The sequence below is a fragment of the Staurois parvus genome, unplaced genomic scaffold (assembly GCF_062004578.1).
Source record: "Staurois parvus isolate SC_StPar_1 unplaced genomic scaffold, SC_StPar_1.0 ptg000135l, whole genome shotgun sequence".
Classification (NCBI taxonomy): domain Eukaryota; kingdom Metazoa; phylum Chordata; class Amphibia; order Anura; family Ranidae; genus Staurois; species Staurois parvus.
Genome location: NW_028317931.1, coordinates 5,582,839 through 5,604,545, shown reverse-complemented (window position 1 = coordinate 5,604,545; position 21,707 = coordinate 5,582,839). Strand labels below are relative to the sequence as shown.

General features: G+C 41.8%; 1 protein-coding gene across 2 annotated transcripts in view; it reads left to right on the top strand.

The window, feature by feature from the left end:
• Positions 1–21,707, top strand: part of ZBTB16 (zinc finger and BTB domain containing 16) — a 198,554-nt gene that overhangs the window by 172,981 nt on the left and 3,866 nt on the right. For both annotated transcript variants that reach the window (XM_089673086.1, XM_089673087.1), the window contains exon 5: positions 9,950–10,120. In XM_089673086.1, coding sequence (XP_089529212.1) covers positions 9,950–10,120 — 171 coding nt within the window. The remainder of the gene's footprint in view (positions 1–9,949; positions 10,121–21,707) is intronic.

Genomic DNA, 21,707 nt, shown 5'->3' with positions numbered 1-21,707 from the left:
CTGTGTGTGTGTTTATTTTAATTTATTGAATGCAAATTTTTTGTGTTTTTTTTTTTTTTCTTTTTTTTTTCCTTAAAAGAGCTCAAGGGGGGGGGGGGACACCCGCTGAATAGCTAATTCTACAAAGCAGCAATTCTAAGTAATTTCTTCATGAATAGTCCAGGACGAACATTAATTGTCAACATACACCCCCTTCTGATCATATTTTTTATCTCTTAAGTCATTTGGGAGCAGCAATTAATTGCATCAAATAGTACATTTATACTTTTAGCATAACAGGGACGATTCAGGAGGCTCAGATGGAGATGAATTTCCAAGGAGAATGAGGTTCGCATGAAGCAATTTCTGACGGAACTTTGTATTTATTTCTACAGATCTTTATTTTTCAATTTTCAAGACAAATGTTTTACTCTGCAAAAAGTTCCTGTAGTCTTCTGCATTCAAATCGCCATACATTCCAATAACCAAGAGTGTGTTGTCTTGCATTGGTAGTCCTGCACCATCTGCAGGAAGCCTTTAAATCACTGGAGGACATTGTACAGACTGACAGCGCTCTTTATGTAGATAGCACGCTATATAGTGCATGCAAGGTCTGAGTGGCACCAATGTCCGGAATGCATCAACAGTGTTGTCCAGTGACTAAAAAGCAGCTTGAGGTTGGAAGAGTTACTGTATGTCAAGGGAAAACTAAAATTAAAAAAAAAAAAAAAAAAAAGCATAGGCAGTAATTCTATGCAATGCATGCACCTTCCTTTGTTTTATCCCTTTAAAAAAAAAAACCAATGGGGGATATAAATGCCTTGATTCCTTGTATCTGGTTACCCACTTCTGCCTTGGGTCCTTATTGTCTTACTGTTGTGTGTTTTTTTTTTTTTTTTGAAAATGGTATAAAGATTTAAAAATACCAGTTGATCTGTCAAATGTTCTTGGGTTCAAATTCTGTTATGAATTGACATCACAGTATCTTTTCTAGACTGAAATCACAAGAAATGGTGTCAGCCCTGCAAAGCTGCCTTTTGCTAAACTATACAATCCTTCCATCTCTCCTCTCCACAAAATTGGGGAGGGATAATTTGTGGTTGGATAAAAAGATAAAAACTAATGTGGCTAATTGGACACCTTGAGATAACACAGGAAGTGTACTCAGGACAGCTCTGATTTGCTGACTGCATCAACAGGTGTTTTTCCCAGTGATTATATGCAAGGTTAGGTTCACAGTTGTGCGGCCTGCATTCATTTCAATGGGCTGCCCTACCCACAGAAATGCAGGTAAAAAGTCGTTTTTTTTTTTTTTTTTTCTCAGATCACGTTGCATCTCATCGCATTTTGCCGCAGTAGCATGCAATTTGGCCTGCTTGAAAGCACACAATGTTTCCCAGTGCATGGGGGGTGCCTCTAATTCTTAATAGCCACCCCCTCCTTGCATCTGCTAAAGAACATCATGTTTTGCCTAGGGATCGGGAACACATGTCGTTTTTTGAACATTCCTAACCAGCACAAGAGGCCTGTAGAAGGCGCTAGAGGTTCCGAGCGCGTAGCCTGTGTTACTCTGTCCCACATCCAGCTCTCCAACTCTTCCGGTGACATAATTTCCGCTGGTGCATTCTACACTGGTTAGCATGGGCTCTTCCTGGTTCAGACGGCTTCCAACCATCCCAGGCTCATTTCCATGGTGTCCAAGGACCTTGACTAGCCTACACGGATGGTTTTCTCCCATCCCAGCCCATACCCATGGCATCCTAGGTGAATGACTGGCGGTACCTGCTGGACTGAGAGGAGTGGCTTCACTTCCTTCCACAGATGAGCTTTTTAGTTCATTTCCTCTGGCGCCTCCTTCTCTTTTCCCTTTTCTAACCAACACAAGGATAAACCCAGGGTAACAGAGTCAATAGTAGTTGCAGTTTTTATAAAGATTATCTGGAAGTTGGTCTCCTGATGTCTTGTCAGTGTTCACTTAAAGTGGAAGTAATCCCACTTTTATATTGTGTACCTACAGGTAAGCTTATAATAAATCTTCCCTGTAGGTAAAATGAATATCTCCTGAAGGTGCGCCATTTAGGAGATATTCACTCTATTTGACAGGCAGTGCATGCGCTCTGAAAGAATGGCATACCCATGCCGTTCCTTCAGAGCACTGTGCCATGGCCTGAGACTACCAGGAGTGGCGCCATTGTGGCTTGGGCCAGTCAGATGGCCAGAGCTTGTGAAGATGGAAGCCTCTACAGTAGTGACAGCGTTCTAAGGCAAGTCCTTCATAATGTGCTAGCATGCGATGCATACTAGCACATTAGGACATTACTTTGCAGGGAATTTTTTTTTTTCCCAAGTTGCAGTTTACCTCTGTTTTAAAATGGCTAATCTAAACATTTCTCTTTTTACTACAAAGCAATGTGTAAGAATGTAAAAGTAGGTGGGGGGAGAGTATTACAATGTAGACATGTGCGATTTGTTATGCTACAAATCAAAATTCAGACAAAATTTTCTTCAGATGTAACCGAATCGCTGAATCACAATAGTACCAAATTTCCACTCTTTCTTCATTTTGTTGCATTCAGATGACATGTATTAGTTTGGGCCTTTTGTTAATCTTTGAAGCATCTGAAATGACATAATGACGAATAATCCAAATTGATTTGGATCTATTTTGTTTTTATTTTGCATTATCATTTTTAATTATAAAAAATGCATTACATGTGAAATGGAGACATATTGCAATAAATACAGTAGTTTATAAAAGTGAAATAAGAGGTTTCCTAGTTACCTTGTTTGGGTTGGATGGAGCTGGATCGACCAATCTCCAAATCAGAACCTAACAAATGAATCTGAATTTAATTTTTTTCCATTCATTACCTTCCTTACTCAAGTTAATATAGTCCAATCAGCTTATTCCATTTCTCTTTGTTGGACTAGCAGGGATGACTCTGTGCATAAGTAATCCCCCAAAATAAGAAATTACCCCACATGAAAACGAATATAGCCACTCTTCCGAAATAACGTCCAAAAATGAATTGATTCGGAACAATGAATATACAAAATGAATCAGAATATAATAAACTAATTCCCAAAAACAAATCATTCTAACATAATGATGAAATGATTGACTTAACAAATACGAAACAAGTTTCTTTCATTGTGTACATCTCTACTAAAATGCTACAGTTAGAGACCCTGACGTAAGCCCATTTTTTTTTTTTCCCTTTTAACAATTTTCCAATAGGAATAGAAGTGCATTTATTGTATTTGTGTATGTTATTTGCCTGTGTTTATATATAAAAAAAAAAGCCTCCCTTGTGTAGATGGCACTGCCAGTTTGGATGTGATGCCAAGATCCAGTAGATTCAGAGCTGTGACTCAAATGGTATTACTGTATAGTATTCCCATTCTTTCCTCACCCTGGCAGATGCCTAAAAAGTTAGGGAGGTGAATGGAGGGGGTGACCGCAGTTGGGCACTACGAAGAGAGGAGAGGGTTGTGATTTGCAGAGAGTGAGGGGTTATGCTATTGGAAAGAAAAAACACTGAAAGTAAGCATTTTGAAATACTTGATTTTTCTGTGCTTTACCCCCAATTTTTTGTTAAGTTGGTAATGAGGGCTCTTTAAAGGGTGTATGTTTGGGCATCCTTCAAACTGAAAGGTGATGCAACTCACCGAGGTTTGTGCTTTGTGGTAACGTTTATGAAGATCCACATTGCTTTAACTCAAAGCTGTTAGAAACCATGGAGCCCTATACAGCCAACCTGACGGTCCCTCCCCCCAAAAAAACACTGTTTACTATGCTTTAGTTAGGAATGAGCACAGTGAGTGATTTAGTACCAATCACTCGTGTTCAGGAAAGGAAGGGGCTGGTAAATGTGACATATTTACTGGACCCTTATCCCACGCTCCATCCTGACGGATCCTATTGTGTGCTTGCAGCAACCAGTGGGAAGAAGAAGAGGCAAGCCGGCAGCACTGGGGGGGTGGGGGCAGTAGGGGAGAAACATATGGTGCACAGGGTAGGTTTTGGGTGCGGAGGGGCTATTACTGGAACCAGAGCCCTGGTATGGCTCTCTCTGCAGCAGCTAAAAACCAGTTGGAGGGAGAGGAGGAGAAGCCAGCTTCCAGCTGCTGTAGAGAGCCATACAGGGGATCAGTTCTAGTAATAGCCCCACCACCAACACCCATCACCCTCCCTACCCATATCTGATTCACCCAGCTGCCTGGGCTCCTCAGATGGCCTAGGCCCTGTACAGGAGGACTGGTGGTACCCCCTTATCCACTGTCCTGCCTCTTATACTGCCCACTGATCCATCATTTTACCAAATTGTATTGCATTTTATAATGACTTTTATGCATACTGGTGCCATTGTACATCTCCAATTTTATCCCATTCCCATCCCTTATGAATTTCAAGCAATTGGATTTTCTTTTATGGAAATTTCTTAAACTACTAATAGTCTTTGTTAAGCTGCTAAGCAGTGTTTATGTTGCCCTCGGTTGGCTATTTAATTCATTTTAATGTCCTGTGTATTGTGCTTTTGATAATAAATACTTTTCAGCTTAGCTAGGCCCAGAATTTAATTCCTTATACTATCTCATTTTTTCATTGTTCTGCTTTTATTTTCATTTAATGAGGCTTTCTTTTTATCTGAATTTCAAATGCCACTGCTTAAAAATCAATGTTTTCATAATGCGTTTTTGTATTCGCGTGTGGCGCTAACTAAAATATAGACACAAATGGAATAAAGACGTATTGGTACTGCAGTTTTCTGAAGACACAAATAACTTTGAGTAAAATGTGGCTGATGCACAAAACTATTGATCAGTTAAAGTATAGTTGTTTGGGGGTTTTTTTAATGTTTTTTTTTCATTTATAAATTTGCAGTTCTTTTGTTGTATTTCTATTATTGTTAAATTGACACAACTCTTGTTTAAAAAAAAAAAAAAAAAAAAAAATCTACTCGTACTCTATGTATATATGTATGTGTGTGTGTGTGTGTATGTATATATGTGTGTGTGTGTGTGTGTGTGTGTGTGTGTGTGTGTGTGTGTGTGTGTGTGTGTGTGTATGTATGTATGTATGTATGTATATATGTGTGTGTATGTATATATATATATATGTGTGTGTGTGTGTGTGTGTGTGTGTGTGTGTGTGTGTGTGTGTGTGTGTGTGTATATAATTTTTTTTTATACTTTGTGATTTCACTTTATTTCTACTAGTAAGTTACATTACAGAACCTGAAGCATGGTGACAAGACTACTATGAGAGAGTCATGTCTTGACATCATTGTATGTGGAAGGGTTAATAATGAAATGGCTTTTTCCAGAACACAGGTAAAACGTAGGCAGAGAAAAAATGCATGCACTTGTAGAACTATGATTTCAAAACTGCTCCTAGGATCCCTTGATTCCTGGTCAACAAAATACCATTGTGTTGGGCTATTGTACTGGGACTATGATATGGTGCATATATCCATAGATAAACTTGTAAGGTCTAAAGTCAGAGGAAGGTGGAGGAGGAAAAGAAAGGATAGTCTGGGAAACAGTTGAGAAGGGATTGAGAGAGGAATCTGAGGGTCCCTCCCTGGAAGGTTGAGACGGGGATCGTGCTAGCTACACAGATTGAGACTGCGCATTCAGATAGGCATCTGTGTAGATGAAGTACTGCCAGGGCATTCAAGTAGACTGAAAGGTTTCTTCGGTGTTGTGTAAGGTAGCTGTAAGGTCTTCCATGGCCATAATCTTGTTGACCTTCGCAAACCAAATAATTTTCATGGATGGGCATGTTTGTTTCCATCGGAGTGGATACTGTATATATATATTAACTCAAAAAAGGACCGTCTATTATTTTCAGCTTCCACCAAATCTTTTTTTTTTTTTTTCTCTCTCTCTCTTTGTTAAAGGGTGGCTATATTCATTCTCCATGGTTCTACTATATGTAGGAACGTAGCCACCCTCTCTCATCTATGAACTAGGGACTGTGGGATATATAGTGTGCAAACCATAATTGGCAGGTCCATCACTGGCTCCCTGTGCTTTTCACAGATGAGAGCAGGTTCACCCTGAGCCCATGTGAGAGACGTGAAAGGGTCTGGGGAAGCTGTGGAGAACGTTATGCTGCCAGTAACATCATTCAGCATGACCATTTTGGTGGTGGGTCAGTGATGGTCTGGGGAGGCATATCCATGGAGGGACGCACAGACCTCTAAAGTTTAGACAATGGCACCCTGACTGCCATTGGATATCGGGATGAAATCCTTGGACCCATTGTCAGACCCTACGCTTGTGCAGTGGGTACTGGGTTCATCCTGGTGTACAACAATGCCCGGCCTCATGTGGCAAGAGTATGCAGGCAGTTCCTGGAGGATGAAGGAATTGATGCCATTGAATGGCCTCCACGCTCTCCTGACCTAAATCCAATAGAACACCTCTGGGATCTAATGTTTCAGTCTATCCGACGCCACCAGGTTGCACCTCAGACTCTCCAGGAGCTCAGTGATGCCCTGGTCCAGGAGCATGCCTCAATGTTGTCAGGCATGCATACAAGCACGTGGGGGGCCATACAAACTACAGAGTACCATTCTGAATTGCTACAATGAAATTTCAGCAAAATGGACTAGCCTGCTGCATAATTTTTTCACTTTGATTTTTGGGGTGTCTTTGAATTCAGTCCTCTGTAGGTTGGTAATTTTCATTTCAATCAAACGATGGGGCATCCCTACATTTATGTTATTTATTTCAGGTACTTGTATAGCGCCGTCAATTTACGCAGTGCTTTACATATATATTATACATTCATATCAGTCCCTAACCCTCAAGGGGTGTACAATCTAAGGTCCCTAACTTACATTCATACATACACATACTAGGGACAATTTAGACAGGATCCAATTCACCTACCAGCATGTCTTTGGAGTGTGGGAGGAAACCGGAGTACCCGGAGGAAACCCACACAAGCACAGGGAGAACATGCAAACTCCAGGCAGGAGGTGCTGTGTCTGGGATTCGAACCAACGACCCTAGTACTGCCAGGCGGAAGTGCTAACCTTTTAGCCACTGTGCTGCAGTTTTAGCTCATCTGTAAAATACAACTTGTTTACATGTAAAGTTTCCAGCATTCCCTTTTATTTTAAAAGCTTCTGGTGGGAGTTTTAACATTGGCTTTTTGTCCAGCCCTTTCTTTAGGTCGCTTAAACGTAGACCTGTCAAGGCATTGCAGCATTCATGAACATTGGCCTAACCTGCCTTCCTGAAACTGTTCCAAGCAGTAAATTACAGTGCAGATCTATTTGGTATCTGCATACCGGAGTCTAAGCACAGTCATAATCCCGAACACATTACCCAGTCCATATCAGTATAGAAATCAAGCTTGATATTTTTCCCCATTGAGATCTGTGTTTTCAGTGTGTTCATATAAAGAATTCTGATATACATATTTTTGTGTGTATGTATTGCAAGGTTAACCCCAAATAGGCTCCCAGGAATCATTCAACACTTTAGTTCGTCAACTGAAGTACCTTTTACAGTAGGGTGTACCCTCACAAATATAAAGGAAGAATTCTATCTCCTATTTGGTCTTCTTGGACCCTTAGCCTGTTTCAGAGCAGACTGAACTTTTCCCTCAGGCCTTATTGACTGTCCTGGTCAATGTCTAAGAGGCCTCAACACAAAATCCATGCGTATCCATCTACACACATGCTGATCCTGCAGAGGGAGCCCTGGCTGACTGGACTGATCGCCTTTCGTGGGACAGCACCCTCCTGTTTCCAGTGCATCTCACACCTGATCGGGGACCCTTTAATTGCTGGAACCAGGGAATATCTGCATCTTTACACAATGGTAGATTGTCCATGTATCTTAGTCCCATTCTGTTTGGACCCAGGGATTGAAACACAACAATGACCAGCAGATCCACCTCAAGACCATAACCTTTGGTACCTTTCTTAAGGCATTCCTGCCATCTATCATCCTCCTACCGTATGCAGGTCCTATTCTGACTAAAGTAAGCCCGTCCACTTCAGGACCTGTATGGCTTCTCACCACAATGGTATATCTAAATTCGATTGTACACTCAAATTTGTATAGTGTATGGTGACCTTTACAGAATCCAGAACACACATCTCCCGGTTTCAATACTACAGCTAACCAGATAAGTTAGGCTGTTATCTGATCGCTCATCTGCACACTCTGCCAAGTGAACAATCTATGCAAGATAAAAGTTTGAGGTAGAGGAAAATGATGCCTGTGTATTGAGAACATTGACCACTGATTGCATTCCATTTAAAAAAACATACACCTGGAAGTGGGCAGGAGGTAGAAGAGTTATGGCATAAGGGTAAAGCGAGCGCTCATAGTTCAGCTGCTGGAACACTCTAAGGAATCACTGGACCTTTAAGCAAGAATAATAATATATAGTGCAGCGCTGGTGTATTAATTAAAAAAAGAACATGCTAAAATGAATACAAATAAAATAGTTCATAAAGTCCTTCCACAATTAAGTGACCATAGGTGTATGAAGGTCTTCCTCCTTATAAAGGTGACTGGTATCGGATAGAAAAAATGCGCACTCACCGACCGCACATTTTAAATGCGCCTTTGTGCACTCTTATGCAGATGACCAGCCAGACATGCAGATCCTAAGGACACATGGACCATCCCTCTCAAATACTGACATCGGCCTTGGGTGCAGTACCTCCAGGTATATAGAGCCCTTTCGTTCCAAAAGATAGGCAGGCAGGGGTCCCCCTCCTGGTTCCAGGTACCCCAGAAATGGTAGATGCAGATCGTCGGCGCCTGTAAACCACGTGACTCTGTCACGTGGTTTACAGGCGCCGACGATCTGCATCTACCATTTCTGGGGTACCTGGAACCAGGAGGGGGACCCCTGCCTGCCTATCTTTTGGAACGAAAGGGCTCTATATACCTGGAGGTACTGCACCCAAGGCCGATGTCAGTATTTGAGAGGGATGGTCCATGTGTCCTTAGGATCTGCATGTCTGGCTGGTCATCTGCATAAGAGTGCACAAAGGCGCATTTAAAATGTGCGGTCGGTGAGTGCGCATTTTTTCTATCCGATACCAGTCACCTTTATAAGGAGGAAGACCTTCATACACCTATGGTCACTTAATTGTGGAAGGACTTTATGAACTATTTTATTTGTATTCATTTTAGCATGTTCTTTTTTTAATTAATACACCAGCGCTGCACTATATATTATTATTCTTGCTTAAAGGAGGTAGAAGAGTAGATGAGGCAGGCCGTGTGCTAATGAGGTCAGCTTGTGTCATCGCCTTTGTGTCATGACCTAAAGTCTACCCAGGACGTAATGCAAAAGAAGCAAATCAATGCTATATTGGTACATAGAGGAGCTGAATTTAGGAAAAAAAAAGTGAACTTGGCCTTTAATATTACTGAAGAGCAGAGGAATAGGGCATAGCTGTCCTTAATGAACGCTACATAGTGACCTCTATACACCTCATTGGAGATGCCTAATGGTATACGTTTCATTTTTGACAGACATTTATGTCTTGTTCAGTGAAATTATTCTTAGCAGGGTTTTAGCGGAGAAGATAAGGCAAGCCTAGTAGGCAAATATGCTTTGCCTCCAATGCCCTGTTTCTGCTATTAGGATGTTTTGTAGTGGACTGTAGTGTTTCAACATTCTTTATCTATTTTGATCTTTGGTACATTTTAATTATGTAGAAGTCAGTGGGTTACCAATACACAGGAAAGGGGATTTGAAAACTAATATAATTTGATTGACAATCTATTTTACTAATTCAAATCTTGTTTAATCAGCTGAATCTGTAATTAAAGCACTAGATGAAGTTTAGATACAGTAGAGTTGTACACGACTTTTCAGTGATGGTGACAAGTATTTTTCTATCTTGGTTTTAAAGCATATATTCATTGGTAGCATCCATGGGTTTGTGGAAGGTTATTAAGCTATCTCCATGTTTGTTTATTTCAGGCTCTGATATGGCTGTGTTCTGTCTCCTCTGCGGGAAGCGTTTTCAGACTCAGACCGCACTCCAGCAGCACATGGAGGTCCATGCAGGAGTGAGAAGCTACATCTGCAGTGAGTGCAACAGGACTTTTCCCAGCCATACAGCACTCAAACGCCATCTCCGCTCACACACAGGTAAAAGAAACCTTTATGCTTCTACAGTACCACGGACAGCACTGTACGGCTTCCTTTGATAGTGTATCGGCTCTAGGATTTCTCCCATGTGTTTTGTTCTTAAAGCATCCGTAAAAGAATTTTACATTTTGGTTTCTCGAAATCCGATATAGGCATTTGCAGATCTACAACTATGTAGGTAAGTTACAGATCAGGAAGGAAGATGTTTTTCTATGCACTACGGTCTTTATTTATTAAACCGAAACACCTTACACTTGCATACATTTTTGAGGCAGCCCATAGATTATTCAGTTTTTTTTCTTGTTTAACATCCCCGCTGAGCTAGTTACATAGTTAGTCTGGCTGAAAAAAGTCAAGTCCATCCAGTTCAACCAAAAAAAAAAGTTATAATCCTATACCCACAGTTGATCCAGAGGAAGGCAAAAAAAACCCCAGCAAAGCGTGATCCAATTTGCTCCTGCAGGGGAAAAAATTCCTTCCTGATCCCCCGAGAGGCGATTGGATATTCCCTGGATCAACTTTACCTATAAATGAACTATTGTACTACAGTGGGGAGACTGCTCCGTTATCAGAATAATTTGATCAGAGTTTGTTTATTTCAGGTACTTGTATAGTGCCAATGTACGCAGTGCTTTACACACATACACACATACACACACACACACACACTAATACCTCGGATTAAGAATTTAATTCGTTCTGCAGGACTTTTCTTATAGCGAGAAATTCTTAAACCGAAACTCCGTTTCCCATAGGAATGCATTGAAAACCAATTAATCTGTTCCGGAGATCAGAAAAAAGTAAACACTAATAAATACCACATGAGTTCTTTTATCAAGTCATATGGCATTTTAGTAGTGACAACCATGTGTTAATATTTCAGCTGTCAGCGGGGTTCCCCACTGACAGCTGAATGTAAAAGAATTGCCGGCAATTAGAAAAATAATTTAAAAAACTGCGTGGGGTCCCCCTTCCCATCCATACCAAGCCCTTTGTGTCTGGTATGGATTTTGAGGGGAACTCTCACGCCAAAATTTAAAACAAAATGGGGGTCCTCCCCAAAATCCATACTAGACCCTTTTCAGAGCATGCAGCCTGGCAGGTCAGGAAGGGGGGGGGGCAAACCATGTTTCCTAAAAGAAACAACATTTCCGTTAACTTTGGGGAAAGTGACAGCTAATTCTGTGAGCTATAGTGAAGAAAAAAAAAAAAAGCCAGCAATTGCATTTAAAAATCAGCACTGACATACACTTCATATTGCGAAAAAAATTCATACAAAATTTGTAGACCGAGGCATTATTTTCAGTGGATTTTCATTTGTAAGCCGAAAATTACTTTAACCGAGGCGTTCTTAAACCGAGGTATTGCTGTATATTACATTCACATCAGTCCCGAACCTTCAAGGGGTGTACAACCTAAGGTCCCTAGCTTACATTCAAACATACACATACTTGGGCCAATTTAGACAGGATCCAAATAACCTACCAGCGTGTCTTTGGGGTGTGGGAGGAACAGGAGTACCCGGAGGAAACCCACGCAAGCACAGGAAGAACATGCAAACTCCAGGCAGGTGGTGCCATGGTTGGGATTTGAACCAACGACCCCAGTACTGCCAGGCGGAAGTGCTAACCGTTTAGCCACTGTGCTGCCCATGTTGCAGGGAAAATCCAACAGAATGATTGTACATAAGTTGATCAGTATTTTGACTTCTTTACAGCCTCCCTGCCCATGCATGGATTGAAATTGAGCCAGTCTCTGCTGAACCGACTGAATGTCGATCCATGTAGGGCCGGTTTTAGGGCCTTTTTGGTTTTAAAAAAAACTGGCCACTAGCCGGATTCAAAGGTTTATACATATATGATGCATAAGAATATGTTGTTATATTTAGCATGAGTATAAAAGTATTTTGTTTTTATTTTTTTAAATTTTATTTTCGTTTTATTCTTTGTTGAAGTCTTTCATTGTTTGTCGACATGGGGGAATTTCTATTTTTAAATATTGAATAATTCTGCAGACAGCCTTTTTATTGTTTAATGGCAGATACAAATTATACCTTGAGTCAGCTCTGTAACAAATACCTGTCAGATATGTCAAGCATTGTCAAAGTATGGTGGTGATGGATATAGACTTAGAGATGGTTGTAAAATTCCTATTAGCGTTGGATCAACTTGTATTCCAGGTTTCCAGGATTTACAATTCCATCCAAAATCCTCAGGGTCTTCAGATTTCTTTTTAACAAAATCTTTAGGTGACAGCAAAGAATAGCGGCACTTTGTGAAGGTGAAGTAGGACATGTGGACAGTGGATAAAAACAAGTATTCTTGTCAATAGTGATCATTTTAAAATGAATGCTACAGTCGCCTTTTTGGACAGAGCAGGCTTAAAAACTGGTGGAGTGTGTGTTGTCCGCAGCGGCTGATCGGATTACAAAGGTCATATCCTTCAGCGGGGAGCCAGAAGATGGATAGAGTTGAATTGCCTAAAATGTAGAGGAGAACAGAGCGAGAATCATAACTTTTCAGATTGAGATTAGTACATTAACATACTCGCCTGATCAGCTGCTATGAGTTTCAGCTGCTCTTGGTTTCGTAACATTTGCAGCATCACAGCCAAGAACTGCACAGGCACCAGGATTTCCAGGGTTGTGCCACCAGTCCAAGAACTAGATGCTGACCTTTTGATGCCTGAGCAAAGATGGTGCGGTCTTTCATAGGAAGGCATTTTCGCAGGGAGTACTATAATTTGAGAGGTCATAAATACATGCAAGTGTTGACACTTTAGCATACATGCATTTATCATGCATATTCTGTGAGGCCAGTCAGTTTATTTTGTAGTTGGACCCCCAAGAGTGCCTCTACATGATGATAAAATGTGCAGTACAGTCACACAGTTGATGTTGATGATCTGGGTTCTTCTCCATGGGCTGCCAGCACACATTAGTGATGCCATGCACACTGACCCAGTAACCAGTCTATTATTATACAGGATTTATATAGCGCCAACAGTTTGCGCAGCGCTTTACATTATGGAGGGAGACATTACAATTACAATACATTTCACTACAGAAGGAATGTGAGGGCCCTGCTAGTGGAGCTTACAATCTAAAGGAAGGGGGAGGTGATACAAAAGGTGATAGCTGCGGGGGATGATCTGGCGGAGGTGATTCAAGTACAGTTCTTAGGTGGAGGTGGGGTAGGCTTCCCTGAAGAAGTGAGTTTTCAAAGATCGCCTAAAGGCAGACAGGGTGGGGGCTGACCGGACATGCTGTGGTAGGGAGTTCCAGAGGATGGGAGAGGCTCTGGAGAAGTCCTGGAGGCGAGCGTGGGAGGAGGTGATGAGGGAGCTAGAGAGGAGGATATCATGGGAAGAGCGGAGTGGACGATTTGAGCGGTATCTGTGGATGAGGTTGGTGATGTAGCTAGGGGCAGTGTTGTTGATGGCTTTGTAAGCTGTGGTTAGTATTTTGAATTTAGGGGATGTCTTTTTAAAAGAGAAGTATGGCTTTTTGTTTTTGTTTTTTTCCCAAAATCATACTTGCCTAGATGGATGCAGCATTCGTCCCCCACCGGCTCTAAGGGTGAGAACTCAGAGGTCATATGACCGCTGATGGTTGAGTTCTCACAGCTGCTCTGTCAGTCACCACTGTCTGCTCTGCCCTCCCTCCCCACACTTACTAGAGTGGAGGGGAAGGGAGTGGGTGGCTCACTGGGAGGCTGAGCCAGGTGCCGCTCCAGACTCTGGGGTGGATCCTAACTTTAAAGTCGGGATCTTTCCCCAGCCTGGAGCGGCTGAGTGACTTCAGCCCGCTGTCAGCTGAAAACAGGTCACAGGAGTGCAGAACGAACTGCACTCTTGTGATTAACACAAGATACTTCCTTGTACAGTCAAAAGAGCTAAGGTTCAATGCTGAATAAACTTATAACCGAAAAGGGTGGTAGGGCATGGGATACCTTGGTAGGGCATGGGATACTCCTTTACCACTGAGACTGGAAGGGAAATGCCAGGTAAGGGATCATTGTGCAATTTATAACACATAAAGCTTGTTAATTGCCTTTTATGCATACCCTACATTCCCCTTCTACCCTTTTGTACTAACTGTATGCTATGTTTTGTACTTTTCCTAATAAACTTTATGGAAAAAAAAAAAAAAAGCTATATTGGCTCTTATATCGTTGCAGCACCAAGCATCACCCAGATCAGGAAACCATTTTTTTACTTAGGCCAAGGGATAACTGCCCAAACTTTGCTTCTGTTGCTTTCTAGTGGTAACAGACTGAATCCTCAAGGGTGAAGTCTCAGGTGTTTCTGTTGTTGCAGGTATGGGCTTCCCAGGCTCTGTCACAGCCAGAGCCCTGATGGACAAAAAAACAAACCAGCAGCAAGGCCTTCAGAGATGGCAACTTTCCCAGATGGTGAACTTCCAAGGCCAGGTGTATAGAGTTTGCTTCAAATGCATGCTAGGGCCCAATCAGGATCCAACAGCAAGAACAGTCCAGCCATATTTTTCAGCCCTGATGCAAGATGGCAAGCACATGGCTTTCCCAAATATTTATACTCTCCCTCATGCCCCAGTGGCAGGGACCATCTACTGGGATGGCTAGAAAAGAAAGATGAATATTCGTAACTCAGCAAATCAGGAACCCTTATACTATGGTCAGTGGTGTAAGGACCCTTACTGGTAACAGTGAGAGACCACCAATCTCCTGAGCTTAGGGAGAAACTAACCAACCTATACAAATAAACCTGGGTTGACTACCACCCAGCCAAAAACTACATTTTCGATTTCTCAGCAACCTAAGAGGGTGCTGCACTTTGAATTTAATTTAGGTGCTAGGCTGCAGTGTTTAGTTTTTATTTAAACACTTTTTTTAAAATTATTCAACATAATAAAATGAGGTTTTGCCTTTATATTGAGGCAATATCCCTTTACTTCCTGTCCAGGAGATGCAGCAGGAAGTGAGAGAAAATACATGAACACAACTGCCGCTCACTAGATATTTTCTCTTTTTTGCGGACCATTCTCTCTAAACCCTAGATATGGTTGTGCGTGAAAATCCCTGTAGATCAGCAGTTTTTGGAATACCAGTTTTTGAAAGACCATCCCATCTGGGACCAACAAGCATGCCACGTTCAAAGTCACTTAAACCCCCTTTCTTCCCCATTCTGATGCTCAGTTTGAACTAGAGCAAGTCATATTTACCACATCTAGATGCCTAAATGCATTGAGTTGCTGCCATGTGATTGGCTGATTAGCAATTGGTGTTACCAAGCAATTGAACAGGTGTACCTAATAAAGTGGCCAGTAGATGTAGACTGCTGTTGCAGACCCAAGTCTGAATTTGCTGGTATACTTGCTGTGCTTGTCTTCAATGCTTTGAGTCCCTGACAAGCATGCAGCATATGAAGTCTGAGAAGTCATAGCTGCTCATTTGCATACTTCTTTTGGGTCAGTGACATAAAAAGTATGGAAGGTATTGGTTCAGCAAGCAAGCCAAACAACTAGCATGTCAGGTCAGCAAATAGCAGCCTACACATTCCATTTCCTTTAATACGGCCACTTAAAGTCGAACTCCAGCCAGAATATTTGATTTTGTTTTCAATAGGGCAGAGAAGGGTTAGTGTTCCTCTCAGATTTTTTTTTAATGTCATGTGTATCCTATTCCTATTGGGAAGACGTATCCTCACTCCCTCTCCTGATTACTGGGTAAACTAAGGGCTAGAAATGATGAGATATATCCGTGATGGGTACAGAGACTGCAACAAAATTGTTTTAGTAGTGTGGTGAGGTAGAACATGTGTCTTGTTTTTATTGCTCTGTATCTTTATGGCCACCATTTCTAAAGTGTCAGGACCTAGAGGGTTTATTTATTAAAACTGGAGAGTGCAAAATCTGGTGCAGTTTATTTATTTCAGGTACTTATATAGTGCTGTCAATTTACGCAGCGCTTTACATATATATATATTATACATTCACATCAGTCCCTAACCCTCAAGGGGTGTACAATCTAAGGTCCCTAACTTACATTCATACATACACATACTAGGGCCAATTTAGAGAGGATCCAATTAACCTAGTGTAGAAGGAAACCGGAGTACCCGGAGGAAACCCACGCAGACACAGGGAGAACATGCAAACTCCAGGCAGGTGGTGCCGTGGCTGGGATTCAAACCAACGACCCTAGTACTGCCAGGCGGAAGTGCTAACCATTTAGCCACTGTGCTGCCCCGGTTTCTATGCAGTTCTGCATAGAAACCAATCAGCTTCCAGGTTTTATTGTCAAAGCTTAATTGAACAAGCTGAAGTTAGAAGCTGATTGGCTACCATGCACAAGTGCACCAGATTCTGAGTGCGCTAGTTTTAGTAAATTTCCCGCTAAGTGAGGGAAATTTCCCCAATTAGGACACAGCAAAGAACCCAACAGAGATTCTATTACTAACTCTATGGAAACAATCTATTTAGTAGTCTTGTCTACGTATGCATGATTGCCGCTCTAATGATTACAAGGTATTACTTTCCGCATAGCCATGTCATGCTAACAGCAAATGAAACAGCAACCCCTGTCAGAACAAGTGAGGGTATATGTAACTAGGTATGTAAGTGACAGAAAAAGGATTGTGAGACCACTTAAGGAACTTTTGCATAAGTCGCCATTGGCCAGAGCCTGACCTGTTTCTCTGATAAGGAGGGTGGAAGGTGTAATAGGTAGACGATTGATCCCCCCCCCCCCCCCCCCCTCTTAGTCTTGTGCTGCAGAGCGGCGCGTGCTTTCATTAATAATGCAGGAGGTGTCTTCAGCATGCGTGCCCAGTCTGTGTGCTTAACATCAGCAGCTGTGTTTGATAGCAAAGCCACTGTCAGCCTCCTGGCATTGATTTAGTGGAACTCTTCATGTACTATCATATTAACTGTGCAAAAAAGGATGATAGGATCACAGGTCCTTTTCTGCCAAAGAAAATTTTGTGTTAAAAAAAAAACAAAAAATAGAATGAGAAGGGAAAAACATGTTGCTGACCTGCCAACAATAGTTCCTTAGGAGTACTGAAGCCACTGGATCAATTTGACAACTAAGACCCAACAAGTACAGATCAGGAATTTTGATATCACTCACAACTCTGATCTCATGATCTGCACGCTTGTTCCATGTCAAGAGGCAGCCAGGCAACTCTCAATTTTAAAAGGTCTGTAATGACCAATCCACATTTTCTCTCTGTACAGGTATCTAATTACCGTATATACGCGAGTATAAGCCGACCCGAATATAAGCCGAGGTACAACCACAAAAAACTGGGAAAAACTATTGACTCGAGTATAAGCCCCATCATTGGTATCAGTGGGAGGAATAGTGCCCCATCATTGGTATCAGTGGGAGGAATAGTGCCCCATCATTGGTATCAGTGGGAGGAATAGTGCCCCATCATTGGTGTCAGTGGGAGGAATAGTGCCCCATCATTGGTATCAGTGGGAGGAATAGTGCCCCATCATTGGTGTCAGTTGGAGGAATAGTGCCCCATCACTGGGAGGAATAGTGCCCCATCGTTGGTGTCAGTGGGAGGAATAATGCCCCATCATAAGTATCAGTGACACCAATGATGCGGCACTATTCCTCCCACTGACACCAATGACACTTGCTGACCCCTGTTGCAGTATGGTGCTGCTGCAGCCAGCATATGTGGTTGCAGCAGCACCTCTGCACTGCACACTTACCGGCTTTTCCCTCACTCGATTTTCGTGGGTCCGCTCGGCTCCGCCTCCTCGCCCGTGATTGGCCGCCTGTGTACCTTTCCTGAGCTACAGTTCTGGCGGCCAATCACCGGTAAGGAGGCGGAGCCGAGCGGCAGGAGTGAGGGAGTGGCCGGAGTGAAGAAAGGAGCAGCGCTTCCTGGATGAATCATCGTGGGAGCCAGGTAAGAGACAGCAGCCCTCTGCCCACCCCTGTACGCGCCCCCCTTGACGGAGCCTCCCTGCTAGACATCTGCAGACGTTGACGCGAGTATAAGCCGAGGGGGCCGTTTTTCAGCACAAAAAATGCGCTGAAAAACTCGGCTTATACTCGAGTATATACGGTAAGTTGACCGCAAACAAACAAAACATTTTCCCAGTACTCTGACCAGCTAGCCTGCAAACAAACCAAAATGATCTTAACAATTTAAGTTAAAACAGTGGGTTTTGTTGCACACATTTGAAAATATATGCCCATGTCAAAGCTCCTCTGTATACTGCGGTCCTAACTCGATAATTTTCAGAATCTCCCAAGCTGGAGCACATATGGCAATTGATAAATCAAGGACAGGTTTGCCTAGAGGACACAAGGACAAAATGGACACCCAGCCAGAACACAATGGCAGCTGAAGACCTTAAATGTTTCCTCATACCAAATCGGTGAACAAACTATACAAAATATGGCAGGCACCCCAAATTATAACTATTATAGTAAGGTGCACCAGTAAGGGCAACAAAAATCACAAACACAAAATTCCCATCACACTTACCAACTAGCCCACAAACAAACCAGATTGACCCTAACTATGTTGATCTGCTAAAGAGTAAAGTAATGCCAGTATGTTTAATTACGTTGAGTTAAAACTGTTGGATGTTCCTTAAACTTGGTGAAGGGCCAAAAAAAAAATGTAAATAATTGCTCTTTTTCTCAATTGTCTGGATAGAAAGCTTTGGAGCGGTCATTTATATCCTTCACTACTTAGTAAGTTATTGACCCTCAAAACTAGAACTTATAAACTAGACAGTTTATTGGTTGATACATTCGTTCTGGGTCATTAACCATAAATGATGCCAGGATCAGGATGACCGTCCTGGAGATTGCACTGGTCCCATTTATAGGATTTCCACAAGTGTATATATAGCAACAAGCACTTGTATAGTGAGATATCATGGCACTCTAAAGTGCCTACAGTTTTAGAGCCACTGCAACAAACCCAGTTGGTTTGTTGTTTATCTCTGGGGTTATTTTTTGGTAACATTTTTGTTAATGAGGTTTTGAAAATGAACTGAAGGCATTGCCCATTCGTTGTGCTGCAATAAGCTGCAAAACTAGAATCTGTACTAAAATGACCAACAATCCACAAGCAAAAATTAGTCGGGGCCTTCTGCGTGAGAGTGGAGAAATGACTTGGGAGCCCAGCAGAAGTTATCAAAGACAGGGATGGAAGAGGGGATTGGATGCGGCTACCACTCTGAACACCGCCCTGTTCTTTGAATATTGTACAATTGTGTTTGAGTTTTTGCTGTTCAGGAGACACTTATTCCCCTATCTTTTCCTGAAGAGGCAGGCGTTGACATGAGAAATGCATTGAAATTGGTAATATCCATATCTGCTTCTATCATGGAAATATGGATTAAGAAATATCTTGTACATTTACACTTTATGTACTTGGATATGGGGTGAAATATTGTATTTTGAATATGTGTGTATAATGAACAGCACATAATGTACATTTTATCTTGGATTTTTAAATAGAAGAATAAAAATTGTTTGTTTTTTTGTTATAGAACTAGTTTGACTTGGTACCTTTTTATAAAGTCCTTTAGATTTTTTTCAGTGGTTAGGGAGCTTTACAGAACAGAACCCTCCTATCTCTTACAGCCATGTAAGCTACCACTTTAGCCTCTGTTTGATCTGCAGTTGCCATGGTGCTGAACATGTGATCAGTTATGACACCAGCCATTTGATGAATGGACAGTTCATTTGGGAGCATAAGAAAATGTGACAGTTATTCATGGCATCACATGAATGTAATCTGGTTATAAAAACCATTATATCGATGGGTTTAGTTTGACTTTAACGGCTCGTTTACACCATAGTGCAGAGATGTCAGTTTTTCTGCATGCGCTCTGCAAGGGAATCAATTGTTCTCTATGAGCCCTGTTCACACCACTAAACTAGTATCATGGGCAGATTTTTTTCTGCGCAGGAATCTGCTAGGTATAAAACTCATTGGAGCATACATGTAAACTGATGACTCTACAAGTGAAATCTATGCGGCCATTTCCATCAGTTTTTATGCATGTATGGTGTGAACGAGGTCTAACAGTGGAAGATGTCGATTTTAAAACTTCTTGGGACAGCAAGTCCTTTGTGTTGAAAAATATCACTACCTACTTGACAATCCTTGTTTTAAAATTATATTCAGATCTAATAAGTTTTGAAAGTTTGGTTAGCTTTATTCCATGTTTCATCTTTTTTTTTGGGGGGGGGAGGGTCCCCCGCTGGCAGTCTTTGCTCCCCTTCTCCTAGTGCCCTCACTCTCCTCTTAATGTGTCTGTTGACACACACAGTGTGGTCCATCCCAACTCCCCGCTCCCTCAACAAGTTTGATTGAAAACACCAGGAGCCAACGGCTCCCACTGCCACCGAGTCTCCTGTGAAAGAGGAGAGCGAATATCTGCTCTTCTGCAGATGGGGCACAGGGCTAGATCAAGATCAGACCCAGGTTAGTAATACCCAGATAAAGCATTATGGTAGAAACATTTTTTTCTACCTTTTTTACAAGCACTCCGATTTGTTAGTTGGCCTCTTACTAACACATTCTACTACTATGCTTCCATGTGTGATGGAAATTGAATGTACCTCCACAATCACATTCACTCTACGTGGCATGAACACAGCTGTGACTCGCAGTTATTTGTATATTTAATTCCAATTTTTTTTCTCTGTATGTACATTAGTGCCAGCTTTTATTCTTTCTTTTGTCATAAAACTCCTAATGTTCTAAAATACCACATTAACTGTATCAGTATGGCTGTTTGGTTATGTATCTTGAATCCATCCATTGCTGCTTCCCTCTGTCTGCTTTCTGCAGCTCGTACACAGACTAAACACGTGTCTAACTCTTGCTTCCTCACAAGAGGCCGATTATGCATTGCTTACGCTCAATTATGTATTGGGAGTCTATTAAGAATTAAACTTATTAAATAGATAAGGAGCTCAATTTAATATTTTGCAGCAGTGCGTAACCCTTTCTGGCATATTCATGGCTGGCAAGGTCTTTTCCCTTCTTTTTTCTTTTTTTTGTTCTTTTTTTTTTTTTTTTTTTTAATCAAGTGTTTATAGTTTTGCAGTTGGAAATAAGGAGTGTAATAAAAGAATACAAGTAGATAGAGCACATGTAACCAGGAGGACAATTTATGCAGAGGCACAGCCGCGGCCTGACACCAGGATAATGAAAAAACGTAGGTCATTGTGGATGACTTAAAGTCTCTGGGAGTCGGAGAAAATGTATGAAGCAACGAGAACATTACACGCTTGGCAGGCTGGCCGAGGAAAAAATACAGGCGCCCCTGTTCCCCCGCCGTAAACGCAAGGGCCTCCGATCCGCAGCCCGCAGAAAATTGCAATTACAGTGACAAGTGGAATCAGTAATATTTTAAATATTCATGAGCTGGGGCTGCGGTGATCAATCTGGTTTTATTGTCCTTGCTCTGCCTTCTGACATAAATAAGGAGCCACGGGCCTGTCACCCTCTTTATTATATTTTCTGTCACCAGACTTGGCTGACTGCTGGAAAGGATGTGTGCCACTTACGTTCTGTGTGTGTTTGTGTAATGCATACTACAACTACATATAGACTG